General features: G+C 31.5%; 2 protein-coding genes across 3 annotated transcripts in view; one reads left to right on the top strand and one right to left on the bottom strand.

The window, feature by feature from the left end:
* Nucleotides 1-481: 481 nt before the first annotated feature.
* On the bottom strand, nt 482-11,526 carry LOC130453299 (armadillo repeat-containing protein 8-like). 2 transcript variants are annotated; one of them, XM_056792959.1, is made up of 8 exons: nt 11,299-11,526; nt 10,424-11,242; nt 9,126-9,292; nt 8,299-8,519; nt 7,947-8,218; nt 6,726-6,992; nt 5,179-5,321; nt 482-723 (listed from the first exon to the last, which is right to left on the bottom strand). In XM_056792959.1, exons 1-8 carry the CDS (start codon nt 11,332-11,334, stop codon nt 687-689), a joined length of 1,962 nt encoding a protein of 653 aa, XP_056648937.1. In that variant the 5' UTR covers nt 11,335-11,526; the 3' UTR covers nt 482-686. The 2 variants fall into 2 exon arrangements, with proteins under 2 accessions (XP_056648937.1, XP_056648936.1); XM_056792958.1 differs by having other exon boundaries at nt 8,287-8,519; nt 11,299-11,522.
* A 17-nt stretch (nt 11,527-11,543) lies between these two features.
* The window catches only part of LOC130453300 (rho GTPase-activating protein 1), a 35,297-nt gene continuing 21,408 nt past the window's right edge, over nt 11,544-25,432 (top strand). Inside the window, exons 1-2 of the mRNA XM_056792960.1 lie at nt 11,544-12,415; nt 12,475-12,600. Coding sequence (XP_056648938.1) covers nt 12,376-12,415; nt 12,475-12,600 — 166 coding nt within the window. The 5' untranslated portion in view covers nt 11,544-12,375. The remainder of the gene's footprint in view (nt 12,416-12,474; nt 12,601-25,432) is intronic.

Here is a 25,432-nt window from a genome sequence, read left to right as displayed (position 1 = left end):
TTTTTAAAAAAGTAAAATGCCGGAGATCCATGTACAATCTGTTAAGAGACTCCGACTATCGAATAATGAATTGGCTTCAAAAGCAGTAAAACTGTTAATTTGAGATATTAATTTGGTTATCGAGAAGTAAATCAGGTAGTATTCATGTTGTGGTAATGAACAGTTTATTAAGTATAAATCAATAGATTCACGAAGTTTAATTTTTTCTAATACAATAGACATAGTGTTGATTTTTGAAGCATCGCCTGAGAGGAAACAAATTTTAAGCAGATAGTAGCAGGTGTCCACACAATTAGTTCACCTAGTAATATGTTATATTAAAACAATTCAATATTTATGATGTTATAGTTCTCTTAATTATTATTGAATAACTAATACGATGCATTACTTAAGAGTAGACTTAAGATCGGTGAAAACTGTTGCAATAAGATTAGTTAGATTACAGGGTGTCAGTTGGAAATTGGAATAAAAAACGAGAAAATAGTGTTAAACACAATGTAATTGTGTGCGATAAAATAACACAAGAATAATCAGAAACAATATTTAGGTACTTTTCAACAGTAGAACTTAAAGTACATATTATACCTTTTTTTTATTTAAATACATACTCAGTCTACATTTAATCACAATAAATTATTTAAAGTTCTCTATGTGCAAATTAATTAGAAAATTAAAGTTAAAAAAAATCACAATTCGGCAAATAGGCATAGAACAGATTTCACTCTGAAAACAAAAAAAATACAAATTAGTTTTTATTATTATACGTAATTATTGAAATTGCAGAGAATTCACATACTAACAACTCTTGATTGTGATATGAACAATAATTAATGTTTTTTTAATAACCTATTTTAGTATTGTGTTTAAAAAATATGTGAAGGAGGATGGAGTACTACTTATACATAAAAAAAGAGAACAAACAAGAGAACATTACGTTAAGCTAAAACTAAGTCTATGCTAAAGTTTTAGAAACAAGATATATCCAAAGTAATTAAAAGAAATGCAAGCAGTTTTCCACCCTCACAAATAAGCGATAATACACTCAATAGACTGGTAGAGAATAAAATTCAGGATGTAGGGTTATATACATAAATTTGGAAATAGCTTTTGGCACTAAATGCAGAATATGGAAATGTTTAAAAAAAATGAAAATACCAACAACATGAGTCAAAAGAATAAAAAATAAATAAAATAGACAGTTTAAGCTGGCCACAATTTATTTTGTAAATGGATAAAATAATGAACAGAGATATAAATCAGAGCTTCAACATTTCTGTTAAGTTTATAATTTACATAATATAAATATTTCCAAATTATTCCTAGATTGGTGGAGGATATTACTTCTTCAAATAGTTCAGATTCTTTTTACTAGTTAGTTCAGTTGAAAATCGTAAATGTTAGATTTCCAGTTTGGTTACCAAAACCATGTGACGAAAAAACAGTTTAATATAATAAACCATGTTTGGTTTGTGGTTATAATGCTGTATTTTGGCGGTAATAACTTCATATATTTTGATATGACTTTTGTTATTTGTGAAATATAAAATAATATGTTGGATACAGTAAGACCCCGCTTAACGCGGGGGATACGTTCCATCAAAGTACAACGTAATGAGAAACGGCTCTAAACGAGGCTATCTTAACATGTAGATAATAAAGTTAGGGGAAGATGGATAGAAAATTGGTTAAGTATTGAATTTAATTAATGATTTTTTCAATAAAAATAAAGCTAAACATATTTATTTCTCAGAAAAATGAAAATAATATAAACGAATATACTTATAAAAACAAATAAAATTCTAAGTCAGTCAGATCATTCAGTATTTTCTGTGTTTCCAATTTTCTCCCTTTTTGTCAAGAAATCATCTAATGTAGTTTGCGTTTTTCTTTTGCATTCTATTGGAAGTTGTTAATAAGTGGACAAAGCATCTATAACACCCCGTATTGCTTTTGAACTCCTGTCAAAATTTGTATCATTTTCAACAAATTGTTCCATAATTTCTTTTTTAAAAACACCATTGAAAGTTCTTTTTGTTCTTCTTCAAAATTACTATTATCAATATTTACGTTTTCTTATTGCTCAGTTAATTCCTTTAGCTCATAATTAGAAAGACTAGCTGCTGTTTCTTGAACTATTTCTTCAACGTCTTCCACATTTACCTAATCTAAATCTACTGTTTCGTTAATTCCTCTATTGCATCCATATCGATAGTGTCCGCTCTTACTTAAATCTGGCCAAATGTTCTTCCATACTTCTTTCAAAAATCTTTCTGTTACCTAATTCCAAAAAAGGTTTATGTTTTCAACAGCATTCATGATATTGTAGTTCTTTCAAAATTTACTTATTGATTGCTTCTCTTCTTCGTCTGTTTTTCCAAACATCTGCCAAATGTAATAAGCCTTAAAATTGGCTATAGCGCCTTGGTCCATTGGTTGGATTAATGCAGTTGTGTTAGGAGGCAAGAAAAAACCATTTTGACTGGAATGCATGTTGTTAAGTCGGATAAATTTGTTGGGTAGCTGGAAGCATTATATTTTAATTTCGCAATAACGTTTAACAGACGGGCAGAAATGTTCAGTGCACAAATCCTGGATAATTTTCATAGTTATCGATGATTTTTTATTAGACTCCCAAATAACAGGTAAAGTTGATTTAGATATACCTAATAACTAATAGTGGTTTTAATTTAAAAACTCCGCTTGCATTACCACCCAGTAAGTGTTAAGCGATCTTTAACAGCTTTAAATTCTGATGCTCGTTTCTCTTCACAGGATAAAATCGTTCTTTTTGGCATTCTTTTCCAAAACAGGTCTGTTTCATCAACATTAAAAACCAATTCTGGAGTATAGTTTCCTTGTTCAATTATTATTTTTAATATCGCTGGGAAACCATCCTCGAATAACAACGAAAGTTTCACTTATATCACTCGCCTCAGCCTGAATGCATTTAAAAATTCTTCTAGCTTTTTCATTATGATAGATTGGTTTGATGGCATATTGCATTCAATTTCATCGTCGATTCATAAAGAGATTCGTTTTTCCATTTCCTCTATAATGTTATTTCTAGAACGGTTAATTCTACTTGCAGAGCTTGACGTAGTTGCAGTAACCGATTACCGTTATTTTTTCTTTATTATTAAGAGTTGTCCTTATTGTTGAAGTTGCGAAATTCAGTGCAGTACTAATTTGAGATTGACGTTCACCAGAATCTAATCTTCTAATTCCAGTATAATGATTTGTCTAGTTGCTTTTTTTGCTTCTTTTTTATTATCACCCATAATAAAAATCATAATATTTGTCATCCTATTAATCCTTATATTATATACATTTATAAACTTACAATAATGTTTCAAATAATAAAAATGCGTCCGTACAGCACCTAACCAACAGAACTCCATACACTCTCATTTCGGGGAATCCCCGGGTTGATATAAAATAGTGTTAAACCGAAACAGGGTTAAGCTGGGTCTTGAGCTAAGGACACATTTTTAACACGTGTCAACACGACACGTCAGATAGGCCGGACACTTATGTGTGTTATAAAACGTGTGTGCCAGCTGACATCTTGATGTTTTTAACCTGTTAAGTAGTATCCTCGACCTTCAGGTTCACACAACACACATTCACAATCCTCCTGAGCTTATAATATAATGGAGCACCTACAAGAAGAGGTACTCCAGGGAGTACTGTTATTAACAATTAACATAAAGATAATTAGAGATATATTACAGAAACGAATATAGTTAAGGAAACACTTTTCAGTCATGTTCAGAACAAACTCGGCACAGGTGGTGAATATAACCTACAACATTTTGTAACACTTCTGACGAAAATCTGACCAACGTAGGTATTGAGGATAATCTAATAATAAATAATTATTTAACACGTGTTAATGCGTGTTAACACGACACGTGTTAAAAATGTGTCCTTAGCTTTACTGTAGTTGCCATTTGAGTATGGGGGCTTGAGAAACAAACAATGAAAGGCTTTTGTTATTTAATGAACAAATGTATCGAAATTTCATTCTTTAATAACTGGTATAGAAAAAATTTAAAAAACAATATCCAAGTAAATATTTTATTACAGTAGTTTATCAATTATTAAACCTAACAAATGCCCCGTATATGTTTACAGACCGCTTTTGAATACTAAAATCCTATTGTACAAAAGGCTATAAATAATTATGTATGGTTGTTAGAGTCATATCGATATAAAATAAAGTATGTAAGTTGATACGTTAATGGGACTTCTAGTGTCTATGGACCACTTGGAATCAATTAACTATGATGCGGGTCCCCATTAGAATCGTTTACCATAAATCTTAATGAATCCAATAATCCTTAAGTTAAGTAGTTAAAATTATTATTCTTCAGTCACAGTAATATAAGACAAAAATTTGGTAATCCAAGACGATACATTAATGGAGGGTAAAATAAGGAACGCTTTGTATCACCCAACCAAATGATTAACAGATCCTGATGGTTCCAATCAAGAGATGAATCAATTTACTTATAAGAGGTTGTATCTTTATCTGCGTTATATTCGTGCAATGTTTTTAAAATTAGATAATTTTAAATTGGAATTTATTATTTCAAAACAAATGGTTAACAATATTTTATTCAAAAATATATTTTACTAGCTATTAGAAGTGATTGGACCAATATATTTTTGTTTTTAAGTCTCTATAATTCTTGAACAAATTATCAGGTGTTTATCCTTGTAAAATCTTTCTAAACTGACATTAGAAAAGCTGTGTCTATTAACATTTTTTGAAAACAGTTTATATTTCATTATTTAATTAAAAAGAATATTACATATATTTGTCTCAGATAGATATGCACTACTCTAAAATGATCGTGAAAAGAGGACTTCAAAATATTACTAATAAACAACAAACTGGTTGAAAACTTGATTGGTATGTATGTCTTTAAACTATACAAACTTATGGTAAAGGCATCATAATTTATAATTTTGTTTAAGTAAATATTGCCAAGTTATTTCAACAGAATAAATACAAATATTTTTTTAGGACACATTACCAGAACAAATTTTTTTTTGGAATTTGTTACAATTTATTTAGTTTATTTGTTTAGAATTGAAATAAAAATAAAATACAACCAGCGTAAAACATAAGGTAATATATTTGTTACTACACTCTCTTTGGAAACAGTTACTTACCTATTAAATAGAATTGTGTCAGATGTACTCAACAGCTGCTGTAAAATATTGACTACCCCTAATTCTTTCAGACGTGACTGTCTTTCTAATACTCCTGGTTCTCCTCTTCGTGCTAGGTTATTTATACAAAAAACAGCAGACTCCTTAAAGCAGATTTCAATTAATATTACTGATAGTCTTTCAAAATAAAATTTAGTAACACTTGAGGGTATTCGGGATTAGTGAAAAAGTATAACTTTGTCTTATATAGAATCTAATTCTGTTGAAATAATGAAAAAAATTATGTTGCTTGTTAATAATGAAATATTTGCAATAAATGATATCAAAAAACGTATATATATATGAAATACTAGTATGCCATTTGTAAGTAAAATGTGAGTGTACGTGATTTCAAGTCAATGCTACACATTCTATTGAGAATTATAGCTACTCAAATTGAGCTCTTTTGACCCTGTATTTTTGTGGGTGGTCACCCCGCATTTTATCCCTATTTAATTACATCTTATCGCATATTTTTTAAGCCACAACTATTGTTCTCCATTTCTCTCTGTCTTGCATCTTGCATCTGTTTGTTCCAGTGATATACTTCCAGATTTTGCATATCTTGCACAATTTGATCTATTTTTTGGTCTACCAGGCAAACTTTTTTCGTTCGGTCTCCATTCTGTAATTTTCCTTGTACCCTTCCATTCTTTTAATGTGTCCACACCATTATATTCTTTTTGCTATAATTGTATTTACTATATCCTCACTTTCTAATATATTCTTAATTTCATAGTTCATAAGTCCTCTACTCATTATTACCCACTTTCACTGGTCCATGAATTGTCCTAATTATTCTCCTCTCTCATTTATCCTTAGTTGTTCTTTGTCCATGTTTGTTAGTCTCATAGTTTCAACTGCGTATGTAACTACTGGTTTTATCACAATCTTATAGACTCTTAATTTGATTACTCAGTTTATTTTCTTGCTCTGCATAAAATTTTGTACTTATTATATACCCTATATCCTGGAAGACATCTTTGTCTTGTCTCGTGTTTTGTTTCATTTTTGTTGCTTATTATTGTTCCTAAGTACTTAAAGGTGTCATCTACTTTGAAGATGAGGTCATTTATCTTTACTGTTTCTTGTTTGTGAATTTCTTTTTTCTTTCAATTTCCATATATTTTGTCTTTTTCTAATTTATTTTCAAAACCTCTTGTTCCCGCTTCTCTTACAATTTTTTCTAAAGTGTTCTCAAGACTTATTCAGTACCTTGCTAATAGAGTTAAATAATCAGAATATGCTATTACTTGTATTGAATAACTTTCGAGGTTTACAAGTCAGCAGATTATTTAATAAAGTTAGGTAGATATTGAATGTAAAATTCCATTTATACAAACAGAAGAGTGTCGTGTTTTAATAATAAAAATAGACTGCACGGATCTAAAAAAGATATGTGGTATTTCTTAAGAGCATGCAGAATCCGAATTTCTTCTCTGTGTGTAATGTTGGAACGATTTTGGTCAATTTAACCATTAACCTTAAAATTTTTTGTATTATCTTACCTGTAAACATGGTGCCGGGTGTATCATGTAATCAATCAACTTTTTGAGTACATCTTCATTTGACATTATGTGATCTCTAGCTCGTTCACCGTCAGCAATATTTCCTAAAATACATATAGCTTGTTCTTTGACATCTGGCGGATGGGAACCTTCCAATACCATAACAACACCTTGCATTATTTGGGGTCCATGTAATGCCATTATCATATCCGTGTGTATACGGGGAGACACCAAATTTCTAATTAGGCCTAACGTTTTCATTAAAACCTGCACATATATAAGACGATGATTAAATAAAATAAAAGACCAAATAGTGTTTTAAAAATAAGTAGGTACCAGTATCTACGTAAAAAAGTTCTCATATAATATTTTTATATGTGTCTCTATAACAAAATGATCATCTTCAGAATGTAAAACTATTTACTTTGGTCTGTTAATAAATTACTTGAAACATTGATGAGATAGTGATGATATAGTAAATATTCTATTCAGTATTAATAATAGTAACAGTTTCATGTTAGTTCAGTATAATTAAGAACAGTCATTGCATGTTTTCAATCTTAACAAATGAATAATCACCTTCCAATATCGTCGGTCAGAAACAGTAATGAAACATTTCGAAATGATATTTTTTTGAGTATTGAGGTTTAAAGGTATTAAAAATATCAAATGTTATTTCACTTTAACTTGAGATTATTTTGTGTTTTTTATTTATTGTATAATATGTAGATTATAGCTAAGTTTAATGTGTGTTACTAAGATTTAGGATGTTATTTGTAGTTTTTGAGTTATCAGTTTTTTTGTGAAATGTTCCAATAATAAATTATGACATTTCCTGAAAATTTGAAAACTAATAAGAATATTTCTGGAATAATAGGCTAGTAATGAAATTAAGAAAATAATCAATTTAGAAATCTTATTGGTTTATTGAATGTTTACAAAAGAGATCAGTTTAAATCTTAAAATAATAAGGTGGTGCAAATCAATTGTTTCTTTAGGTTTAATATGATTCTCTCCAGCCACAAAGTAATCTAGAGAATAAATTTACAATGTGGACTGTCATCATTGATACACAATTTTCAGATCATTTATATATATTTATAATAATTTCTAATCTCTTCTAAAATTCCAAATAATTGATCCCTTGTGAACTAGACAAAGATCAACTAATCTTATAACTCAACCATGCAAAAAAATAACACAAAAAATATAAAAAAATACCTTTGTATCTGAATCTGCAAGTAACCTAAATATTTGGTCAGTGCCCAGCATTGTTAAAATTTGAGATTTCAATATTTGTTCAGCTTGGAAAGAGAGATTCATTAGAGCCCAAACACCATTTAAACGTAGACTGGGATCAGAATGTGATGTCATGGTGGCTAATAGTTGTACAACTCCTTGTTGTATCATTGGTTCCTTAGCAGGCGAGAATTCTAACAGCAAGTTACAGAGAGCAGAAGAAGCGGCTGTTAAAAGTTCAGAGCTTGGACAATCTGGAATGAAAATAATTTTAATATCGTTTAATATTGATATAATGTATAAAATAGAAAAATTCTATTACCTGGTGACATACCTGTCAATAAGGCCATCAATGGCCTCCATACAGTGTGATCTTGAAAAGTTGTACGTAATTGTTGAACAGATCTACTTAGTGAGTGTAAGCACCTTACAGCTGCCAATCTTATTTCTTTGTTTTCATCTGCTAAACCATCTACGACTCTATCCATGAGACATTTTGTATCTATTATTCTTTTTCTGATATTTTCATCGTTTGCTCCCAAAGATGCAAATGCCCTACAAAATAATGAACACTAATGTTTTTTATACTCAGTGAAGTATGAGCAGTGTCAGTTCATATAGTGTATTTTATAGGGAACAAAACAAGTAAGTTACATTGAAAATGAAGTTTCATGTTTGTAAGGATTGAAAATCTAACAGATGGTATTTTATTTGATATTTATTTTATTTATATATAAGTAAGACTTGTTTAATACCACTTAGCCTTCATTTTGACTTTCAAAAATAGCTAAAAATTTACATTCTATGCCTGATTTCATCATTGGCATTGATGTTATTTTCAACAGTTTTCAGTTTTTGTATTGGCTAGCTCCAAAAAGAAGAAGTTAATAATACATTTTCTGTTTATTTTTTGACCTTTTTAATCTCACACCAGTGTTCAAATCTGGTGAATGCAGCTTCATTCTCACTAGCTTATTTGGTCATTAACAAATTGTTTTCTGCTAGCTCTATTACGTCGTACAATCTAACATTTTATAAAATCAACAACCAATAATTCAATTATAAAAAAATGTAAAAGAATTACAACTTCTCAATTGCAACCTTATTATGGAAATAGATATTTAATGTTTTCAAAAATATTTAAATCTGAAAAATACATACTTAAAAGCAGCTCCACGAGCAGCAGCACTTGGGCATTTCAATAAATCAGCCAAAGCACCGACCAATTGATTGCTAATAGCTGCCACTTGCTGCAAATGACTGTCTACCTCTGTCAAATAAGCCAATGTTTCTGCTGCTAAGGCTCTGTGAGTTTCTTGATGGTCAATCTACCAGAAACAAAAAAAATTGGTGACTTCAGTCAAAATAATAAATCCTGTTCAATATATGGTCGAACACTAAAGTTTTATACTTTAAATATAACTAAAATAATACATATGTTCAAATTATTTTCAATAAAACATATGCAGAATGATGTCACTTAAGTTAGCAGAGCAATATAAGCAGACAGAAAAAAACAATAAGCAGAAAATGAAGTTTAAAAAATTCATTTATTCTGAAGCATTTAATCAACATTATTCTATCACCAAATTATTCAGGCACCAACGAGGCACTACAAGTCTATAATTTCTCGGCAATAATAGTATTCTGCTGAGAAAACTCAAAACAAAATCAATTTTTTTTGAGTCTCGGAAAACAGTGGCAAAAGTCCATGCATGAATACCAATTTTTTTATCATTGAACAGAGCATTCAATTAGCATCTAATTATGGAAGTATTCTACTTCAATTATCTATTGATTTTGCACATTTAACTTGCTTCTCTTTATTCTGCTAACAGCCCATTTTTCAACAGCAGAAAATTTAATAATAAGGCACTTCATTTTCCACTTATTGTTTTTTCTGTCTGCTCATACTGCTCTTCTAACTTTAGTGACATTGCAGAACTCAATTTTCTCACAATATAAAAACTTTGTGGTATATTCATAGATGAGAATTATAATAATTCGCCACAAGTAGAAAATTAAGGGTAAGTTTTTCAACTAGTGATTTATTTAATTACAATCATGCAAATTGTTTATCTTTTTCTATCAGTTTAAAAAATACATATAAAAATTTTAAACATTCCACCACACAATATCAATTTTTATCATATTATTATTAATTACCAAATGTTTAAGAAAGCTATACTGCTGACATACAATTAAATTAAAATCAAATGTTCAAATTTTGTATCAATAAACACTATCTTCAAAAAAATCCATTAAGCAACTGTTTACAAATAATTCAAATTATTTTGATACAATCTTCACTGTAATTATATCTTGCAGATTAATTAAATTTGACAACATAAACAATTAATATGATATTAATTGTAGAATTGGAGCATCTATTTCACATCAACAGAGAGGAAATCATATTTAACCATTTTTATACACTAAAATTAATGCAAGCAACTTACCTGACACAACCTAACAAGACAGGGAAGAGTTCGATAAGTAACAATTGGGTCACAAGAAGAAAGAGCACCTGCTCTATACAAATTGGTTAAACATCTGGCAGCTCCTAACTGCATATCAATAGGTCTGTCTCTAGAAATAAGTATTCCAAGATAATCAGGTAATTTTATACCCTTACAAGTAGTATCTACTAAGACTGCGGCAACGACTGGATGATTAAGACACATTGTTGCTAGACATGTTACAATGGGTATTGTAACTGAATAATTTTGAACAGATAAAAGAGTAGTAAGTGCTGCAGGAGCTCCAATTGTGCTTAATATAGTTTGTTCCTGAGGGCCTCTGCATGCCGAAGTTAAAATATTGGCAACACACGATTGACGCTGTAAAGAATCTTTAGGGTGAGCAAAACTCAATAACTTCCTTAAACTTTTCACATCATATTTTACATTGGAGGAACTTGGATGTTGTGAAAGTGTACGGAGACAACACAAACAAGGATCAATTAATCTTTGATCATTTTCTTCTAATACATCCAGAATGATCTGACTTGTTCCGGAATTGATAAGTAGTTCCACATGTTCTTCTTTACCTTTGGCGAGAGATCCAATAGTTACGGCTGCTTCAATACGCACATTTGTGTTAATGTCTTTGTCGCGTAGCAAACTTAAAAGCTTTGGGACTATACCTTGAGCTATAACACTCTCTTTTTGGCGATTTGAACCAATTACTGAATTTTTTATGCAAATTATCGATGAAAGACATTTAGCAGGATCTTTTGAATATAGGTCATCAATATAACTTCGAGTACACTCGACATTCTATAAAAAATAGTCTTAATGAGTTTTTTCCAAGTATGAGGTTAGGATTGTCTTACCATAAATGCTGTGAAAACTTGCATTTCTAATAGCATCGCATAAGAACTTTAATACATTTAAAATATACGTGAATACCTTGCGGTATTATGTACAAAATAAAGTAACATCTAATTCGATGTATTTATTAATAACTTTAAAATCGTACTTATTCGTACTATTTTGACATTAGTTGTCAATGTCGCCGACAAACAGTTCTGACATGCATCGCTAAAAGAAGCCGACTAGTCATATTCAAAAAGCTAACAGTTGTGTTAAAATGAATGTTTTAACCAATTCCAACTGGAAAATATTAGTATAAAAAAATAAAAAATAAATATAATAAGAATATAGGATATGGTATGATGATAGTAGTATCATTTTGAAAATGGTTAATGGCATAACCCCACCTCATTTTATGCAAGTGATTTATATATTTCATTTTATCTTATATATATTGATTTATATATTTACAAAACTTAAGGTAGATTTATATCCATGTCTCTTGAAATGTCTACCAGATATTTCTTGTAGACTATAGATGTTCAGCTTGTGAGTTGATAGCAAAAATCATGGGTTTGCTTCCAAGTTTTGCATAATTAGAAGAATTTGATAGATCATATTTTATAGTTTTCATATATAACTAGAGGCGATATACAACGTTCTTTGCGCATTACTATCCTTATATATTTTTGTAACGTTTGTTTATATAATTAATTTTTATTTTCTGAAGTCGTTTCTGTACTAAACAGGTCATGCTTATAATACCTAAAGAATCTACAGTTATAGTGAAATGAATGCTAGCATTTCTGATTAAGTATACTTCTATTGGCAGATTCTTATCCATTGCCATTGCAGTGGTGGTCAGTGAACCAATCAAAGAGAAGCAAATTCATACATTTCTGGAGCGTCTATATTGCTAGAGGAGCTTAATAGCAAATGAAAAAAAAAAACATGTCAGACTGACGGTGTTTTTTATATAAACTTTTCTTTGGTGAACGAAAACGGCGTAAAAGATTTAATTACTAAGTATAGCAACATTCTATTGATTTACACATGAACATGTTTTCATAATTTTATTGTGTGATTCTATTAAAAACATGGATAAAAGTCAACATAGTCCCAGCAAAGTTGCTCCAGGTAAAACATCAATGTTTACTTCTTATATAAAGTTGAAATTATCCAATGTATTCTCCTAGTGAATAATTTTGGAGCTGACAATGAAGAACCATATCCAAGTCTATCAGATTATCATGATTATGAACCAAATCTTGAATTTGATGATTCGGAATTGCAACATTCTTCCACAGCTTTAGCTCAAACAGGTAAGAATATATAAACTGTTTTTTAATTCTAGAATAAATAGCTTTTATACTTGTGCATTAAAGGTGTATACATATAGTAAAAAATATATTAATATTTTTTGAAATCAAGGAGTTTTTTAAAAACTTGTATGAAAGCATACATTGGGAAAATTCTTTGGTAATGTCAATATGTTGATTATAAATATTTGCATGCAATTTTTTAACCAATAACATGTTTAAACCACACCTATATATTAACATATTTCTCATAAATGTTTGTAGGTATGCATTTATTAATGGTGAATGTCAGTTTTATTTACATTGTAATTATTCTCACTTTTATTATATGAATGAATTATAGTTACTAAATCAACTATATTTGGAACTAATTGATGATTATTGATACATAACTCAATAATTGAACTATTACAATTTGTTAAATAAATGATTAATGCACAATCACAGAAAACTATCTATGTACTTCATATGGGACCCTAGCCTTGGGCTGCATAATTAAATTATATTCAGTGTAAATGTAAACAATCTTTAATGGTTACACATGAAGAAAGTGTGTAGGGCATCCACTGACTTGTGTTGACAATACATACACTCAGGCGTTTGTACTTTTTTATATTATTGTTCATAGCAAACTTCCTTCAGTAACTATACTGTTTATGCAAAAAAACTAAACTCTTTTAAAGATGTGATGAACAGTAATTAGCTATGATACTGATTACCGGAATCATTATATGAGGAAAGCATGTGCTTTATTTGATGAATGCCAATATCAAAGTAAGATGGTGGATGAAACTCCTCTTGTGAAAATAGATTTTAAGTATGTTCACTAAACACAAAAATTGTTGTGTTTTGCTTCAACCATGGCGAACTGAAAAAAACCGAGATGGTGTGTTAGAAACAGTACCCAAAAGAAGTGCTAACGCAGATAACTGAATTGTATATCAGATTGATAGAAACATTACATCTTGAAACCTATGCCCATATACAACATGCAAAAATGATATGTTCTGTTAAATAATATAACAACAGGAAAATGACTAACAACCACTACTCGAGGAGTGTAATTTTGTAAATTGAAGTAATTTTCCTATTGTTTTGATTCAGTAACTGTCTTTAAATGAGAGGTTAGTAACTGATAGGTATCTAATAATTTTCACATTATTAATTATTGGGTTTTACCTTAGTTTCAACAGATAAATAACTATTTTTAAATTATCTCTTTTTACAACAATCAAGTAAATAAAAAGTATTACTTATTATTGATCAAATACAAATAATTTTTTTATGCCCTGAGTATTTACGAATTTTACTGTTATAAAATGTAAATATTACAATTATAACTATATAAGTAGTGAAAGTTTTTGTAATTTTTGCATATTTTATATTTTAAACAAAGAGCATGGAATCTCCATTCTCTTCTTCATTTTGTAAAGTGACAGTAATTATCGTTATTTAAAAATTTTGAAGTATCACTATGTTAATTAGTTAATTCTGATATTTTTTTGCCTTTTGAAACATGAGCTCATCACAGAGAAAGTACAACTGTGATTTACATTGTTATATTTGTGGTGTTTGGGAACGATGGTTGATAGAATATGTACAAGTTGAATATTGACATGGGGATTCTACTGATGATGGACAATCGGAGAGTACACAAGTATAAAAACATCGAAAAATACAAATAATAGAGAAATGAGAAAGAAAATTCGAATATCAAAAGAAGAGTGGATAAAAGAAAAGCGCGAGGAGATTGAATTACTTCAGAATAAACAGGACAGCCACGAAGCTTATACGAAAATAAAATAGGTAACACATTCCAACAAAAATCAATCCGTTTCAGGTATTTTAAATGAAAACAATGAAATGGTAACAGAAGAGCAAGAATTATTAAAAGTATGGAAGTATATATGGAAAACATTCGCTAGCGATATGCCACGAATATTCGACAGGAATCATAGATAATCAAAGCACTTAAACTGTGTAAAAATGGAAAAGCAACGGATCCGGTCCAAATGCTTAAGAACCTACTTGAAATTATACAAGCCAGACTCTACCATAAATGTGAAGCCAATCAAAGCGATATCTAATATGGATTTCGCCAAGGGCTAGGAGAGCACTATTAATACTCTTCCAGAAATGTCGAGACATGAGGAAATATGTTTGTTTCATAGACTTCGAGAAAGCCTTCGATCGAGTAATCATGCCGTCCTTCTGACATTACTACAGAAAAAGAATTAGACAAACAAGACATCAGAACCAGTGTGTAGGGTATAGGGTACGACAAGGTTGTGTTTTGTCGCCAATAATGTTTAATATGTACTCTGAGCACATATTTAACCAAGCAATAGGCGATGACAATGAGGGAAGAAAAGTTAACGGTAGGACATTAAACAACATATGTTATACAGACGACATGGTTATCATTGCAGACAATCCAGAAGCCCTTCAACGCCTAATCAACAAAGTTGTAGAAGTGAGAGATCAACTAGACATGAAAATTAATGTAACAAAAACAAAAGTAATGATCATAACAAGACTTTCAAACCCACAACTGATCATAAAAATCTATGACAGCGCAATAGATAATGTAGACCCTGATGTCGAAGTAAAATCACATATAGAACAAGCTAGAGCCATATTCCCAAAGGTGAAAAACCTATTATGTAAGGCAACCTTGAACTAAAATTTAAGATACCGTTTTGAAAAGGCGTACGTGCATTCAGTTCTCTTGTATGGAGACATTAAAAGTGGATTCCATGAACAGACTCGAGGGTTTTGAAACTCAACTCAACATATACCTAACAATGAAGTGCTTAGACATATAGGAAAGGAAAGAGAGTTACTTGCAACAATAAAGAGAAGCAAGATCGCTTATATGGGCCACATATGTATGATGTACTGGAATTAATAATAGAAGGAAAAATCGAAGGAAAACATGGATCTGGTCGCAGACGACATTCAAGGTTAAAAAACATACGCGATTGGACTGGTATGAACACATAATCTTTAACCATTTGCCCTCGTATGTCGACGTAGTAGCGGCAAGATACGTTTTACCGTTGCGCTCGTATGCCGTTACGTTTAATCTTTGCACTCGTATGTCGCCGTTATAGGCGGCATACTTATCTCTTGTCATTAAGCGGTCTGTCATCCCCTAAGCTCATTTCTAATATTTCTAACTTGCTTTCTTAAACCTTCGTTGAGGACAAGTTTATGTTTGAAACAAACCTAATATTACTCAGTTTTACAACTAACATGATTGGGCAAAATTCGGTGTATTTGTTTGTTATATTTTGAAAAAAAAAATATTTGAAATGTCCAAGAAATTTTTACAAGACGAAATTGAAAATGAGTTGCAAAGTAATGACGATGAATTTTATATTCACGCGACTGACAATGATAGATTGGATAGTGATAATATTAGTGAAGAAAGTGACTCATGTAGTGGTAGTGATATTATAGTTACTAAAAGACAGAGAATTATACTTTTACCATCAAGTTCAAGCAGCAATGAAGACGACGGGAATATAACACAACTTGGTAATTTTGGCCCACGGTAGGACGTTAAATTCCACGATCAGGTACCAGACAGGATTCTATTTACTTCTGGGGATAAAATGGTAGGACCACAAATTCCAGATACTTGTATAAAGCCCATAGATTTTTTCAAGCTCTTTTTTACCGATGAGCTAATAATAGAAATAACAAACAACTACTCTAGACATAAAATAGCACATAAGAGGTTGTCAAAACTTTCTATATGGCATACGTGGGTAGATACTACAGTAGAAGAGTTTACCGCATTTATTGGGGTTGTCCTAAATATGGGTACGATGACCGCATCCAATATCCAAGAGTATTGGTCACAACAGTTTTTAACGCCAAAATACCTTTTTACAGTAGCATATTTAGAAGAGAACGATTTTTACAAAATTTTTGGATGCTCCATTTGCATGAAAATGATCCAAATGACCAAACTCTTAGGGCTCGAACTCAGAAAGTCAGTCACTATTTAAATTATTTGGATAAACAATTCAAAGAACATTTTGTTCTGTCAAGATAGATATCGGTAGACGAATCTGTTTAAGGGTAAAATTAGTTTTTTAACATACAACCCTAACAAGCGTACAAAATGGGGGATAAGAATTTATATAATGGGGGATGCTAACACCGGGTATGTGTATTCAATTTTGCCGTACTACAGAAGATTTAGTGAGACCTGATTTACCTGTAAGTACAAGGATAGTGTTACATCTTTGCCAAAAATTATTAGACGATAACCCAGGATAAAAAGTATATCATTTTTATACCGATAGATACTATACGAGCTTGCCACTTGCAGAAGATTTGTTGAAACTAAATGTTTATTTGACAGGCACTATTCAAACCAACTGCAAATTTATACCTGATTCTATAAAAAAATCAACATTTGCCGAAGATAATACATTTGCATGCAGATCTGATAATTTGATGTTATTGGCATGGAAAGATAAAAGGGTCGCCACCACACTTACTTCGTGGGATACTTCAGCAACACAGCCCGTTAACAGATGAGTACGTGGAGGTAACATACAAGTTATAAATAAGCCAAATGTAGTGGTCAATTACAATAAATTTATGGGAGGTGTCGACCTCGCAGACTCTTATTCAGCGTTATACTGTTTCCTGAGGAAGTTTTTGAAACCAATGACCCATCTAAAGTTTGTTAGGCAATTAGTTGACGAAATGACAAAAAACTTTCGGCAGAGATCCAAAACTTCTGGCAGTCCATCATCTGTAGATACAGAAGAGCGGCTAAATGGTAAATTACATATTATACGCAAAAATATGCGATATTTTCTAACCGTAAAGTACAAGGCGGCAGGCGGGAAACTAGGTATATTTGTGACACTTGCACCCGTAAGCCTGGACTACATATTTGTGATTGTTTCGAACGTACCATACACTAAAAAATTATATTTGAATAAAAAAAATTATTTAACTATTACAAAATTCACCCAATTAGAAAAAAATTGACCAAAAATTGTGATGTTATTATTTTTTATAACACAATAAATTTTATGTTTGAGATGGAAGCCCGTGATATCGCTGGGTGGACTGAGTAGCTCAGTGGTTTCATAGCCGGTCCCAAGCCCGGGTAAAAGAGGAGGGTTCCAAGTGAGGCTAGCGACCTGCTTGGGTAAAAAAAACAAAGTGCTCAGAGATCCAACGGCTTTACTTAGAATTGGATGCTGGAATGTAACATCATTTAATAATAAAGACCAAGAAATTTTACTCGAAATAAAAAGACACAAATTAGATATATGCGCCCTTTCGGAGACTAAAAAGAAGGGCAAAGGCAACAGCAAATATGGAAACTACATTCAAATATACAGCGGCAAGAATAAAAATGAAAGAACAACATCAGGAGTTGGCTTACTGTTACACAAAAGCTACGAGAACCAAATCAGCAATATAATATACGTTAACGACAGAATACATCAGGCGACGATTAACCTAAAAATCAAGACCAACGTATATAATAAGTATCTACGCACCCGACAGCAGCAAAACATAGGCGGATATAGACATATTCTATCAGACATTACAAACAGTCTTAGACGGTATACCCAATCATGACGAAATAATAATCTTAGGGGATTTCAATGCAAGAATTGGCGATGAACTTATTCCCGGTATCAAAAATCGATTTAACGAAGAAACAATCAATGAGAGTGGTGAAAAAATGCTACAGCTAAGCATACACGATGAACTAAGAATTAATAACACCTTCTACCCGTATCAGCACAGGAATTACCCTACGAAAATGAAAACATCAATGGAATACAGAATAGGATTTTCTCCCTGCATAAAATACAACAAATGATAGTCAAGATAAAAAACAGAAAAGCCCCAGGCATCGACGAAATAACAAACGAAATGATCAAATATGGAGGCGACACACTGTATGATGAACTACAATTCCTCTTCAATAAAATACTAGAGGTCAAAAATGAAAGAAAGCAATCTGATTCCGATTTTCAAAAAGGGAGAAAAAACCGATCCCCAAAATTATCGAGGCATTAGCCTGATGAGTACGGTTCTGAAACTATTCACTTAGATTCACATTAGCAGAAGAAGTAATGTCTACCGGGATATTTGAAGAACATCAAGGTTTCAGAAACAACAGATCTGCTATAGATGCTATATTTATAATGCGCCAAATAACTGAAAAAGCCATAGAGTTCAATAAGGCAGCCTTTATGTGCTTCATTGATCTCACCCAAGCGTTTGATAGGATACGCTCAACTGATGTTATAACTCTACTAAAAAAGGAACGTTCACCCCAATATAATAAGAGTTTCGAAAAACTCAACACCGATAATTATACCTTTGTGAGAACGGCAACCAAATTAGGCAATAAAATACCTGTGGCAACTGGTATCAGACAAGGGGATAGCCTAAGCCTAATCCTGTTCAATATTATAATGGACGAAATCATCAACGAAGTAAAGCAAGCCGGGAGAGGATACCGAATGGGAGACAAAGAGATAAAAATAATATGCTATGCTGATGACGCAGTAATCATCTCGGAAGACGAAGATAACCTACAGAAGCTCCTATATAAATTCCAACAAATAGCGAACACGTACAACATGCAAATATCCACAAAAAAAACAAAATCTCTGACAATATCTAAAGAACTGAGAAGATGTAAACTAGCGATCTACGATCAGCGTGTAGGACAAGTGATGTCCTTCAAATATGTAGGGACAAACATAACAAGCGATAGAAATCTAAAGAAAGAAATAAAAGCACAAACAACGAAGGCAGCATTAATATCAGGATACCTTAGAGATTTAATTTGGCGAAATAAATACATGAGCACGAAATGTAAAATTAGAATATATAAAACTTGCGTAAGGCAATAAATAATAATAGAAACTAGAGCGGAGAACACAACCACTAAATGGCTCCTAAGAACAACAGAAATGCGGACTCTGAGATCAATAACAGAACATACGTTACTCGACGGAAGAGAAATGAAGAAATAAGGGACATGTGCGATATTCAGGATGTAGTAAGATGGGCAAGGAGCCGCAGAAGAGAATTGAGAGACCATGTTGACAGAATGCCAAATGAACGGTTAGCAAAAATTGCAAAGGAAAAGAAACCAGACACAACTCGACCTCCTGGACGACCACCTATAAGGTGGTATGAAAGCTGGTCCTCAGCATCCCAACTACTTCTGGCAAACCCTTGATGAAAATACAGGACCTAGTCCTAACGTAAGAAGAAGAAGATAGAAGCCCCATTTTTTTTTCAAATTTTCTTCATGTTTTGCAAAAGACATTAAATAAAGAACCTATTAATCAAAAATTTGGATGTAAGTATTTTTTATAACGCCAAAAAATTCATAAAATTTACGTTTGAACGGTGAAACGCATCGTTCAGTTTGAAATCGAAGCCTCGAAATATTTCCAATAATAAGTAATCTATTAATAACAAATTGTGATGTATTTTTTATAACGTCAATTTAAGTATCTTCTGTAGGTAATTTAAAGGCCCAACATTTTTTCAAACTTACATTTTCTATTGAACATTTAAATAAACATAAATACAAAAGAGTTTAAATAATAACACAAGGGTTATAAAACCTGTACAATGGGATAAAAAGTTTCATTAGATATTGGAGTGTCCTTTGTAAAAGAAAATTTGCAAACATTTTGGGACTATGATTACAAAACGAGCGAAGCGCGTCAGCGCTCTAACGTAAACTTGACTGAATTTTTTTTACGTTACAAAAAATATTTGCATCCAAATTTTTGGCTAATTGTTTTTTAATTCAGTTAACTTTGTAATAGTTGAATACTTTTTTTAATTTTTTCGATTTTCGGTACAGAATCGTGAAATATGTACGAAAACGACTGTTTAGAAATTTTTTATCCATTTACTCTTCTGTTTTTGGTAGTAAAATTATGTCATTTTTTCACAAAAATTGAGTTTATTGTAATGTTTTTCTTATTTTATTTATAGGATTTCTATTCGTGACGAAAATTAATAAACATTGTCTCTTACGTTCTTAATTCATTTAATACCTACACTTAACTATTTGATATAATTCACTTATCACTGTCACTTAACTAACTAATCATTTATATAAATTCTGCGATTACTTTCTGTTTCGGTCTGTTCACTACGATTATTTATTATAAACTAACTAAACTGCGTTGCACAAACTCTCATATATCCCAAAAGAATTCTAAAAACTTCTAGAAAATAGTTCCGCCTGCTGTAATAAAAAGCAAACATCAAAGCAAATTTTATATTTACTGGTATTCCAATAGTGCATCAAAGGTTGTGAAAAAAATATTCGTGATAGAAATTCGTGGATAACTTCATACGGGTATTAAAGGTACATTCTGAAGGGCTATAAATAATTTTATATGATTTTGGGACTCTATCAATTATAATTTATCAACAAAATCATATAAAGAATGTGAAAAAAATAAGAAATTAATAAAATTATATCGTTGAAATAAAGTAATAATCGTAATTGTGGTCGAGGAAAATATTTTGTTTGTTGCTTTTTATCACATTTCAATTATATTGCTAAAAAACACAGTATTCAGAAAAACATATAGAAGTTGTCCAAAAAGTAGATCAATAAAAATTGTGGTAATTATCTAATAATCATCTGCCACACCCTATCGACTTGGGGTTGTGGGGGGTATTAAAGGGAGGTAATTACAATATATGGAAGGTGGAATTACCCGTCAGTCATTGTTTTTAAGTTAGGTTGAGCACCCCGCCCTCCTCCCGCCACACCCCTTTATCCTTCTTTTACTCCATTTTACCATAAAATAATAGTAATTGAATTTTCAATTTTTCCATATGTATTGTTCTATGATAAAATAATTATTACTTATGGTTACGTCAATTAACAATTATAATTGTTTATAATTACACTGAATTAATTTCATATACTTTTCACATATTATTTTCACTATTTGGATGTAAATTTATATTTTGTTAACACGCGTAATTTCGAAAATGTCAATTTTTAAACTGACGGATGGATAATTTTTTTTTGTGTTCAGTACACTTTTCTTCATTAACCCCCCCCCCCACAACTCCAAGTCGATAGAGTTGGAGGGGAGGATTTTTAGATAATTACCAAAGTAATTATTTATCATACTACTATTTTTTATAAATGTGTAGTTGGTTGATGACTAAATATTTATAAAAAATTTCAGTATATCAGTAACTTTTTGAAGTACGAAACAGTACAGTTAATAAATAACTACATACATAAGTCATTAGTCAATGTAAGGCATGCATTTGATTCCATATTCATGCAGTTTAAGAATAAATAAGTGAATCATTAACATTGGTGAAAAAGTATTGTTTTTTTATCAGTATTGCAGGTGTCTACCGTTGTTGTTATACTCAAATGGTTAAAACGTTAATTTTTAAAATGTGTGTATGGTGTGTTCTAAATGTCTTGAGATGTTTTAAAAGCAGAGCTAAATATTGTGGTATGTAGCTGTGTATGACTTGAAAAGACAAATTAAGTAGATCACAAAATAGGGATACTTAAGATTGACATATGTAGCATCCACTGATTCAAGTACCGTAATTCTGGTTATAATAGTTTCATTTTGATTACTGACGAATCATAATGACTGCGAAATTCTATCGACAGTTTATAGTCAAACAAAAACATTGATTTGATTTTATGACAACAGCTACTTATGTATAAATATTGTTGATATTAGATTGGATTTTTGATAGTTAAATATGGTACTATTTTTGGTGTGTTGCCTTAAATGAATTATTTTTTATGGACTTTTGTGGGGAACGAGGCGGTCTTTAAAGGTATATTAGATAACACATCACTCATTAAGTCGTGTGAATATCTAAGAGAAACACATTTTTTTTGGCAAAAATCGATTTTATTTATTAATGTAATCTCCTTCGAGAGCAATACAATCAATTCAACGCGTCTCTAACTTCTCGATACTGTGCTTGTAGAAGGATTTGTCTTTTCCCTCAAAATTGTCTTTCCATTTTAATTTCTTACCGGCGAGCAATTTTTTGAGATCAGCGAATAGCCAGTAGTCCTCGGGGACCAGATCTGGACTATACGGTGGATGAGGAAGCAATTCGAAGTATAATTCGTTCAGTTTAACCAACATTGCCATCGACTGTGAACCGGTGCGTTGTCTTGGTGAAACAGTGGGTTTTTCTTCGACATTTGGGGTCGTTTTTCCTTGATTTTTGCATTCAAAAGATCCAATAACATATTAGAACCGAAACTAAGACTAGAATTTACAAAGTTGTTATAAGACCAATAATGACATATACAGCAGAAACGCGACCGGACACGTCCAAAACACAAAGAATGCTGGTAACAGCTGAGATGAGAATACTAAGGAGAATCACGGGAAACACACTGAGAGATCGAGTAAGTAGCGACTACATTAGAACAACATGTAATGTGGAGAAGATTAAAGAGTGGTTATTGAATAGAAAAAAAAAAAGAATGGAACAACCATATAAGTAGAATGTCAGATGATAGGGTAGTAAAGATCACAAGAGACAAATTGCCGGTCGGGAGGAGAAGTGTCGGTCGACCTCGGAAAAGATGGAGCGATAATATAACTTAAAAGCACAACAAAAGAAAGAAACAGGCAGAATTGGCTATAGAAAAGATAGAAGAAGAAGAAGACAAGATCCAATAACTCTATGTAGTATTTGATATTGATTGTCGATGAACAAAATTCCATGCGCATTCCAAAATATTAAAGCCATTCCAGCCTTTGGACGCTTTAGACGTAATTATCCTTTTTTTTTGGAGTTCTCTTGTACTGCAGCGGCTTTGCACTAGCTGCCCCAGGTCTTACGATTCGATTTTTTTAAAAGCCAGCTCACATTTTAACTTTCAAACTGAGATTTTTCATGGAGTGGATATTTTCAATCATAAACATTTCAAATTTGGATGGATTCAAAATAAAGTCGACGAAATAAACTAAATAAATTTATATTGACTATCTTCCGTTATCATTTTTTGAAAGAGTAGGTTGGTGCTTAGAAAAAAGAGAAAAAGAGAATGACCATTTTCTAAAGTATGTCTTTACCAGTGCAGAAAAGTTATTAAATAAAGGTTGCAAGCGAAGAGTTCCTAGAAAGGGGTTAAAAATTCCTCAGCAGAATTAGTCAAAAATTTGAATTAAATAGGTTCGCATCTCATTACCGTGCACGTTAGAATCTGTACAAATACTTTACCATATGTTGACCACTATACAGTCCGAAAAAATGTTTATTTAAAATACTTTAGATATACGAGTATCATAAACTCAATTCATAAGTAAATTTTTTTAAAATAAAATAAGATTAAAACTAAATATGAAACACTTTACTACAATTTACATTTTTACACATTAGAGTACGAGGATATATTGAAAAATTCTTAGCTTACTATAGAACCAAACAAAATTTCCATGTCAAAATATTTTATATTCTCCTCTTGATGGGATACATTTATTACATCGTATCTGCAACGTCTCCAGACCTTTCGAAAAAAATGGATCTTGTTCTGCAAACCAGACCACCACAGCTTTTATTACCTCCTCGTTGGAAGAAAATTTACAACCTTTTAAACTTTTTTTCAGTCGAGGAAAGAAATGATAGTCGGACGGAACTAAATCTGGTGAAGAAGAGGGGTGTTCTAGTAACCCTAAATAACTAATTTTTTACATGGCAACATGAGATTTGTGTGCAAGGGCGTTGTCCTGCAAACAAAACACCTTTGGATAGCTTTCCGCGTCTTTTTTCTTCAATAGTAATCTACCCTTATCCAAAAAATCAATTATGATGGCAACCCCAAAAAACTGAAGCAAGAGTTTTTCCAGCAGATTTTTGGACACGAAACTTCTTAGGTCTTGGAGAAACAGAGTATCGCCATTCCATCGATTGTTGCTTTGTTTCTGGATCTTAGAAATGTACCCAAGTCCCATCCATAGTAACAATTTGGTTTAAGAAGTCTACATCGTTTTCAAATCGAGCACAGATCGAACGCGATGCTTCTATCCTTGTACGTTTTTGGTCAACATTCAAACATTTGGGATCCATTTTGCAGCAATTTTTCTCATGTCCAAATTGACGTGCACTTTATAATAAACGCGTTCATATGAAATATTCAGTGCTTCAGATATCTGTTTCAGCCCAATTCGACGGTCTGATAAAATCATGTCATGAACTGCATCGATATTTTCAGGGACTGACACAGAAACTAGATATCAATACATCCTCGTAATGTGAAATATTTAGACTTCATTAAAGATTATAGAAAGAGTGAAGGGTGGGAAGACCGCAATTCAAATTATAAAAACAATAGAGTGATACGTGATGCTTTATGTAGATTTGCAGAAAAATACGATATACATGAAGAGAGCCTAAAAAATACAGAATCTCAGAAGCCACCGAGAACAAAATCGTTTCAACAATAAAAAAAGCGTTCAAAAAAGTAAAACATGGTTTGTGGAACCTATATTGGTAGTTAGTGCCCTCTCTGTGAATATGTGGTGAAATTTAGTGGATGTTCAAAATCTTTTAATAAGGCACCATCATCTGCTATTAAGCGAATCTTCAAACTACAAAAGAGATCTGTTAGATATTCACTCGAACTAAACAGCAGGGCTCACTGCAGGGACTTCTTTAAAAGATTAAAAATTCTGACTCTTGCTTCCTTATTCATCTTTGAATCCGTTTACCTAATTCGTAGGCACTCTTCTCTAATTTAAGAAAGATCATTGCACGGCATCCACTGAGGAACGCCTACTTCACGTTCAGA

Source organism: Diorhabda sublineata, chromosome 2 (assembly GCF_026230105.1).
Source record: "Diorhabda sublineata isolate icDioSubl1.1 chromosome 2, icDioSubl1.1, whole genome shotgun sequence".
NCBI classification, from domain to species: Eukaryota; Metazoa; Arthropoda; class Insecta; order Coleoptera; family Chrysomelidae; genus Diorhabda; species Diorhabda sublineata.
This window is presented reverse-complemented; position numbering and strand designations above follow the sequence as displayed.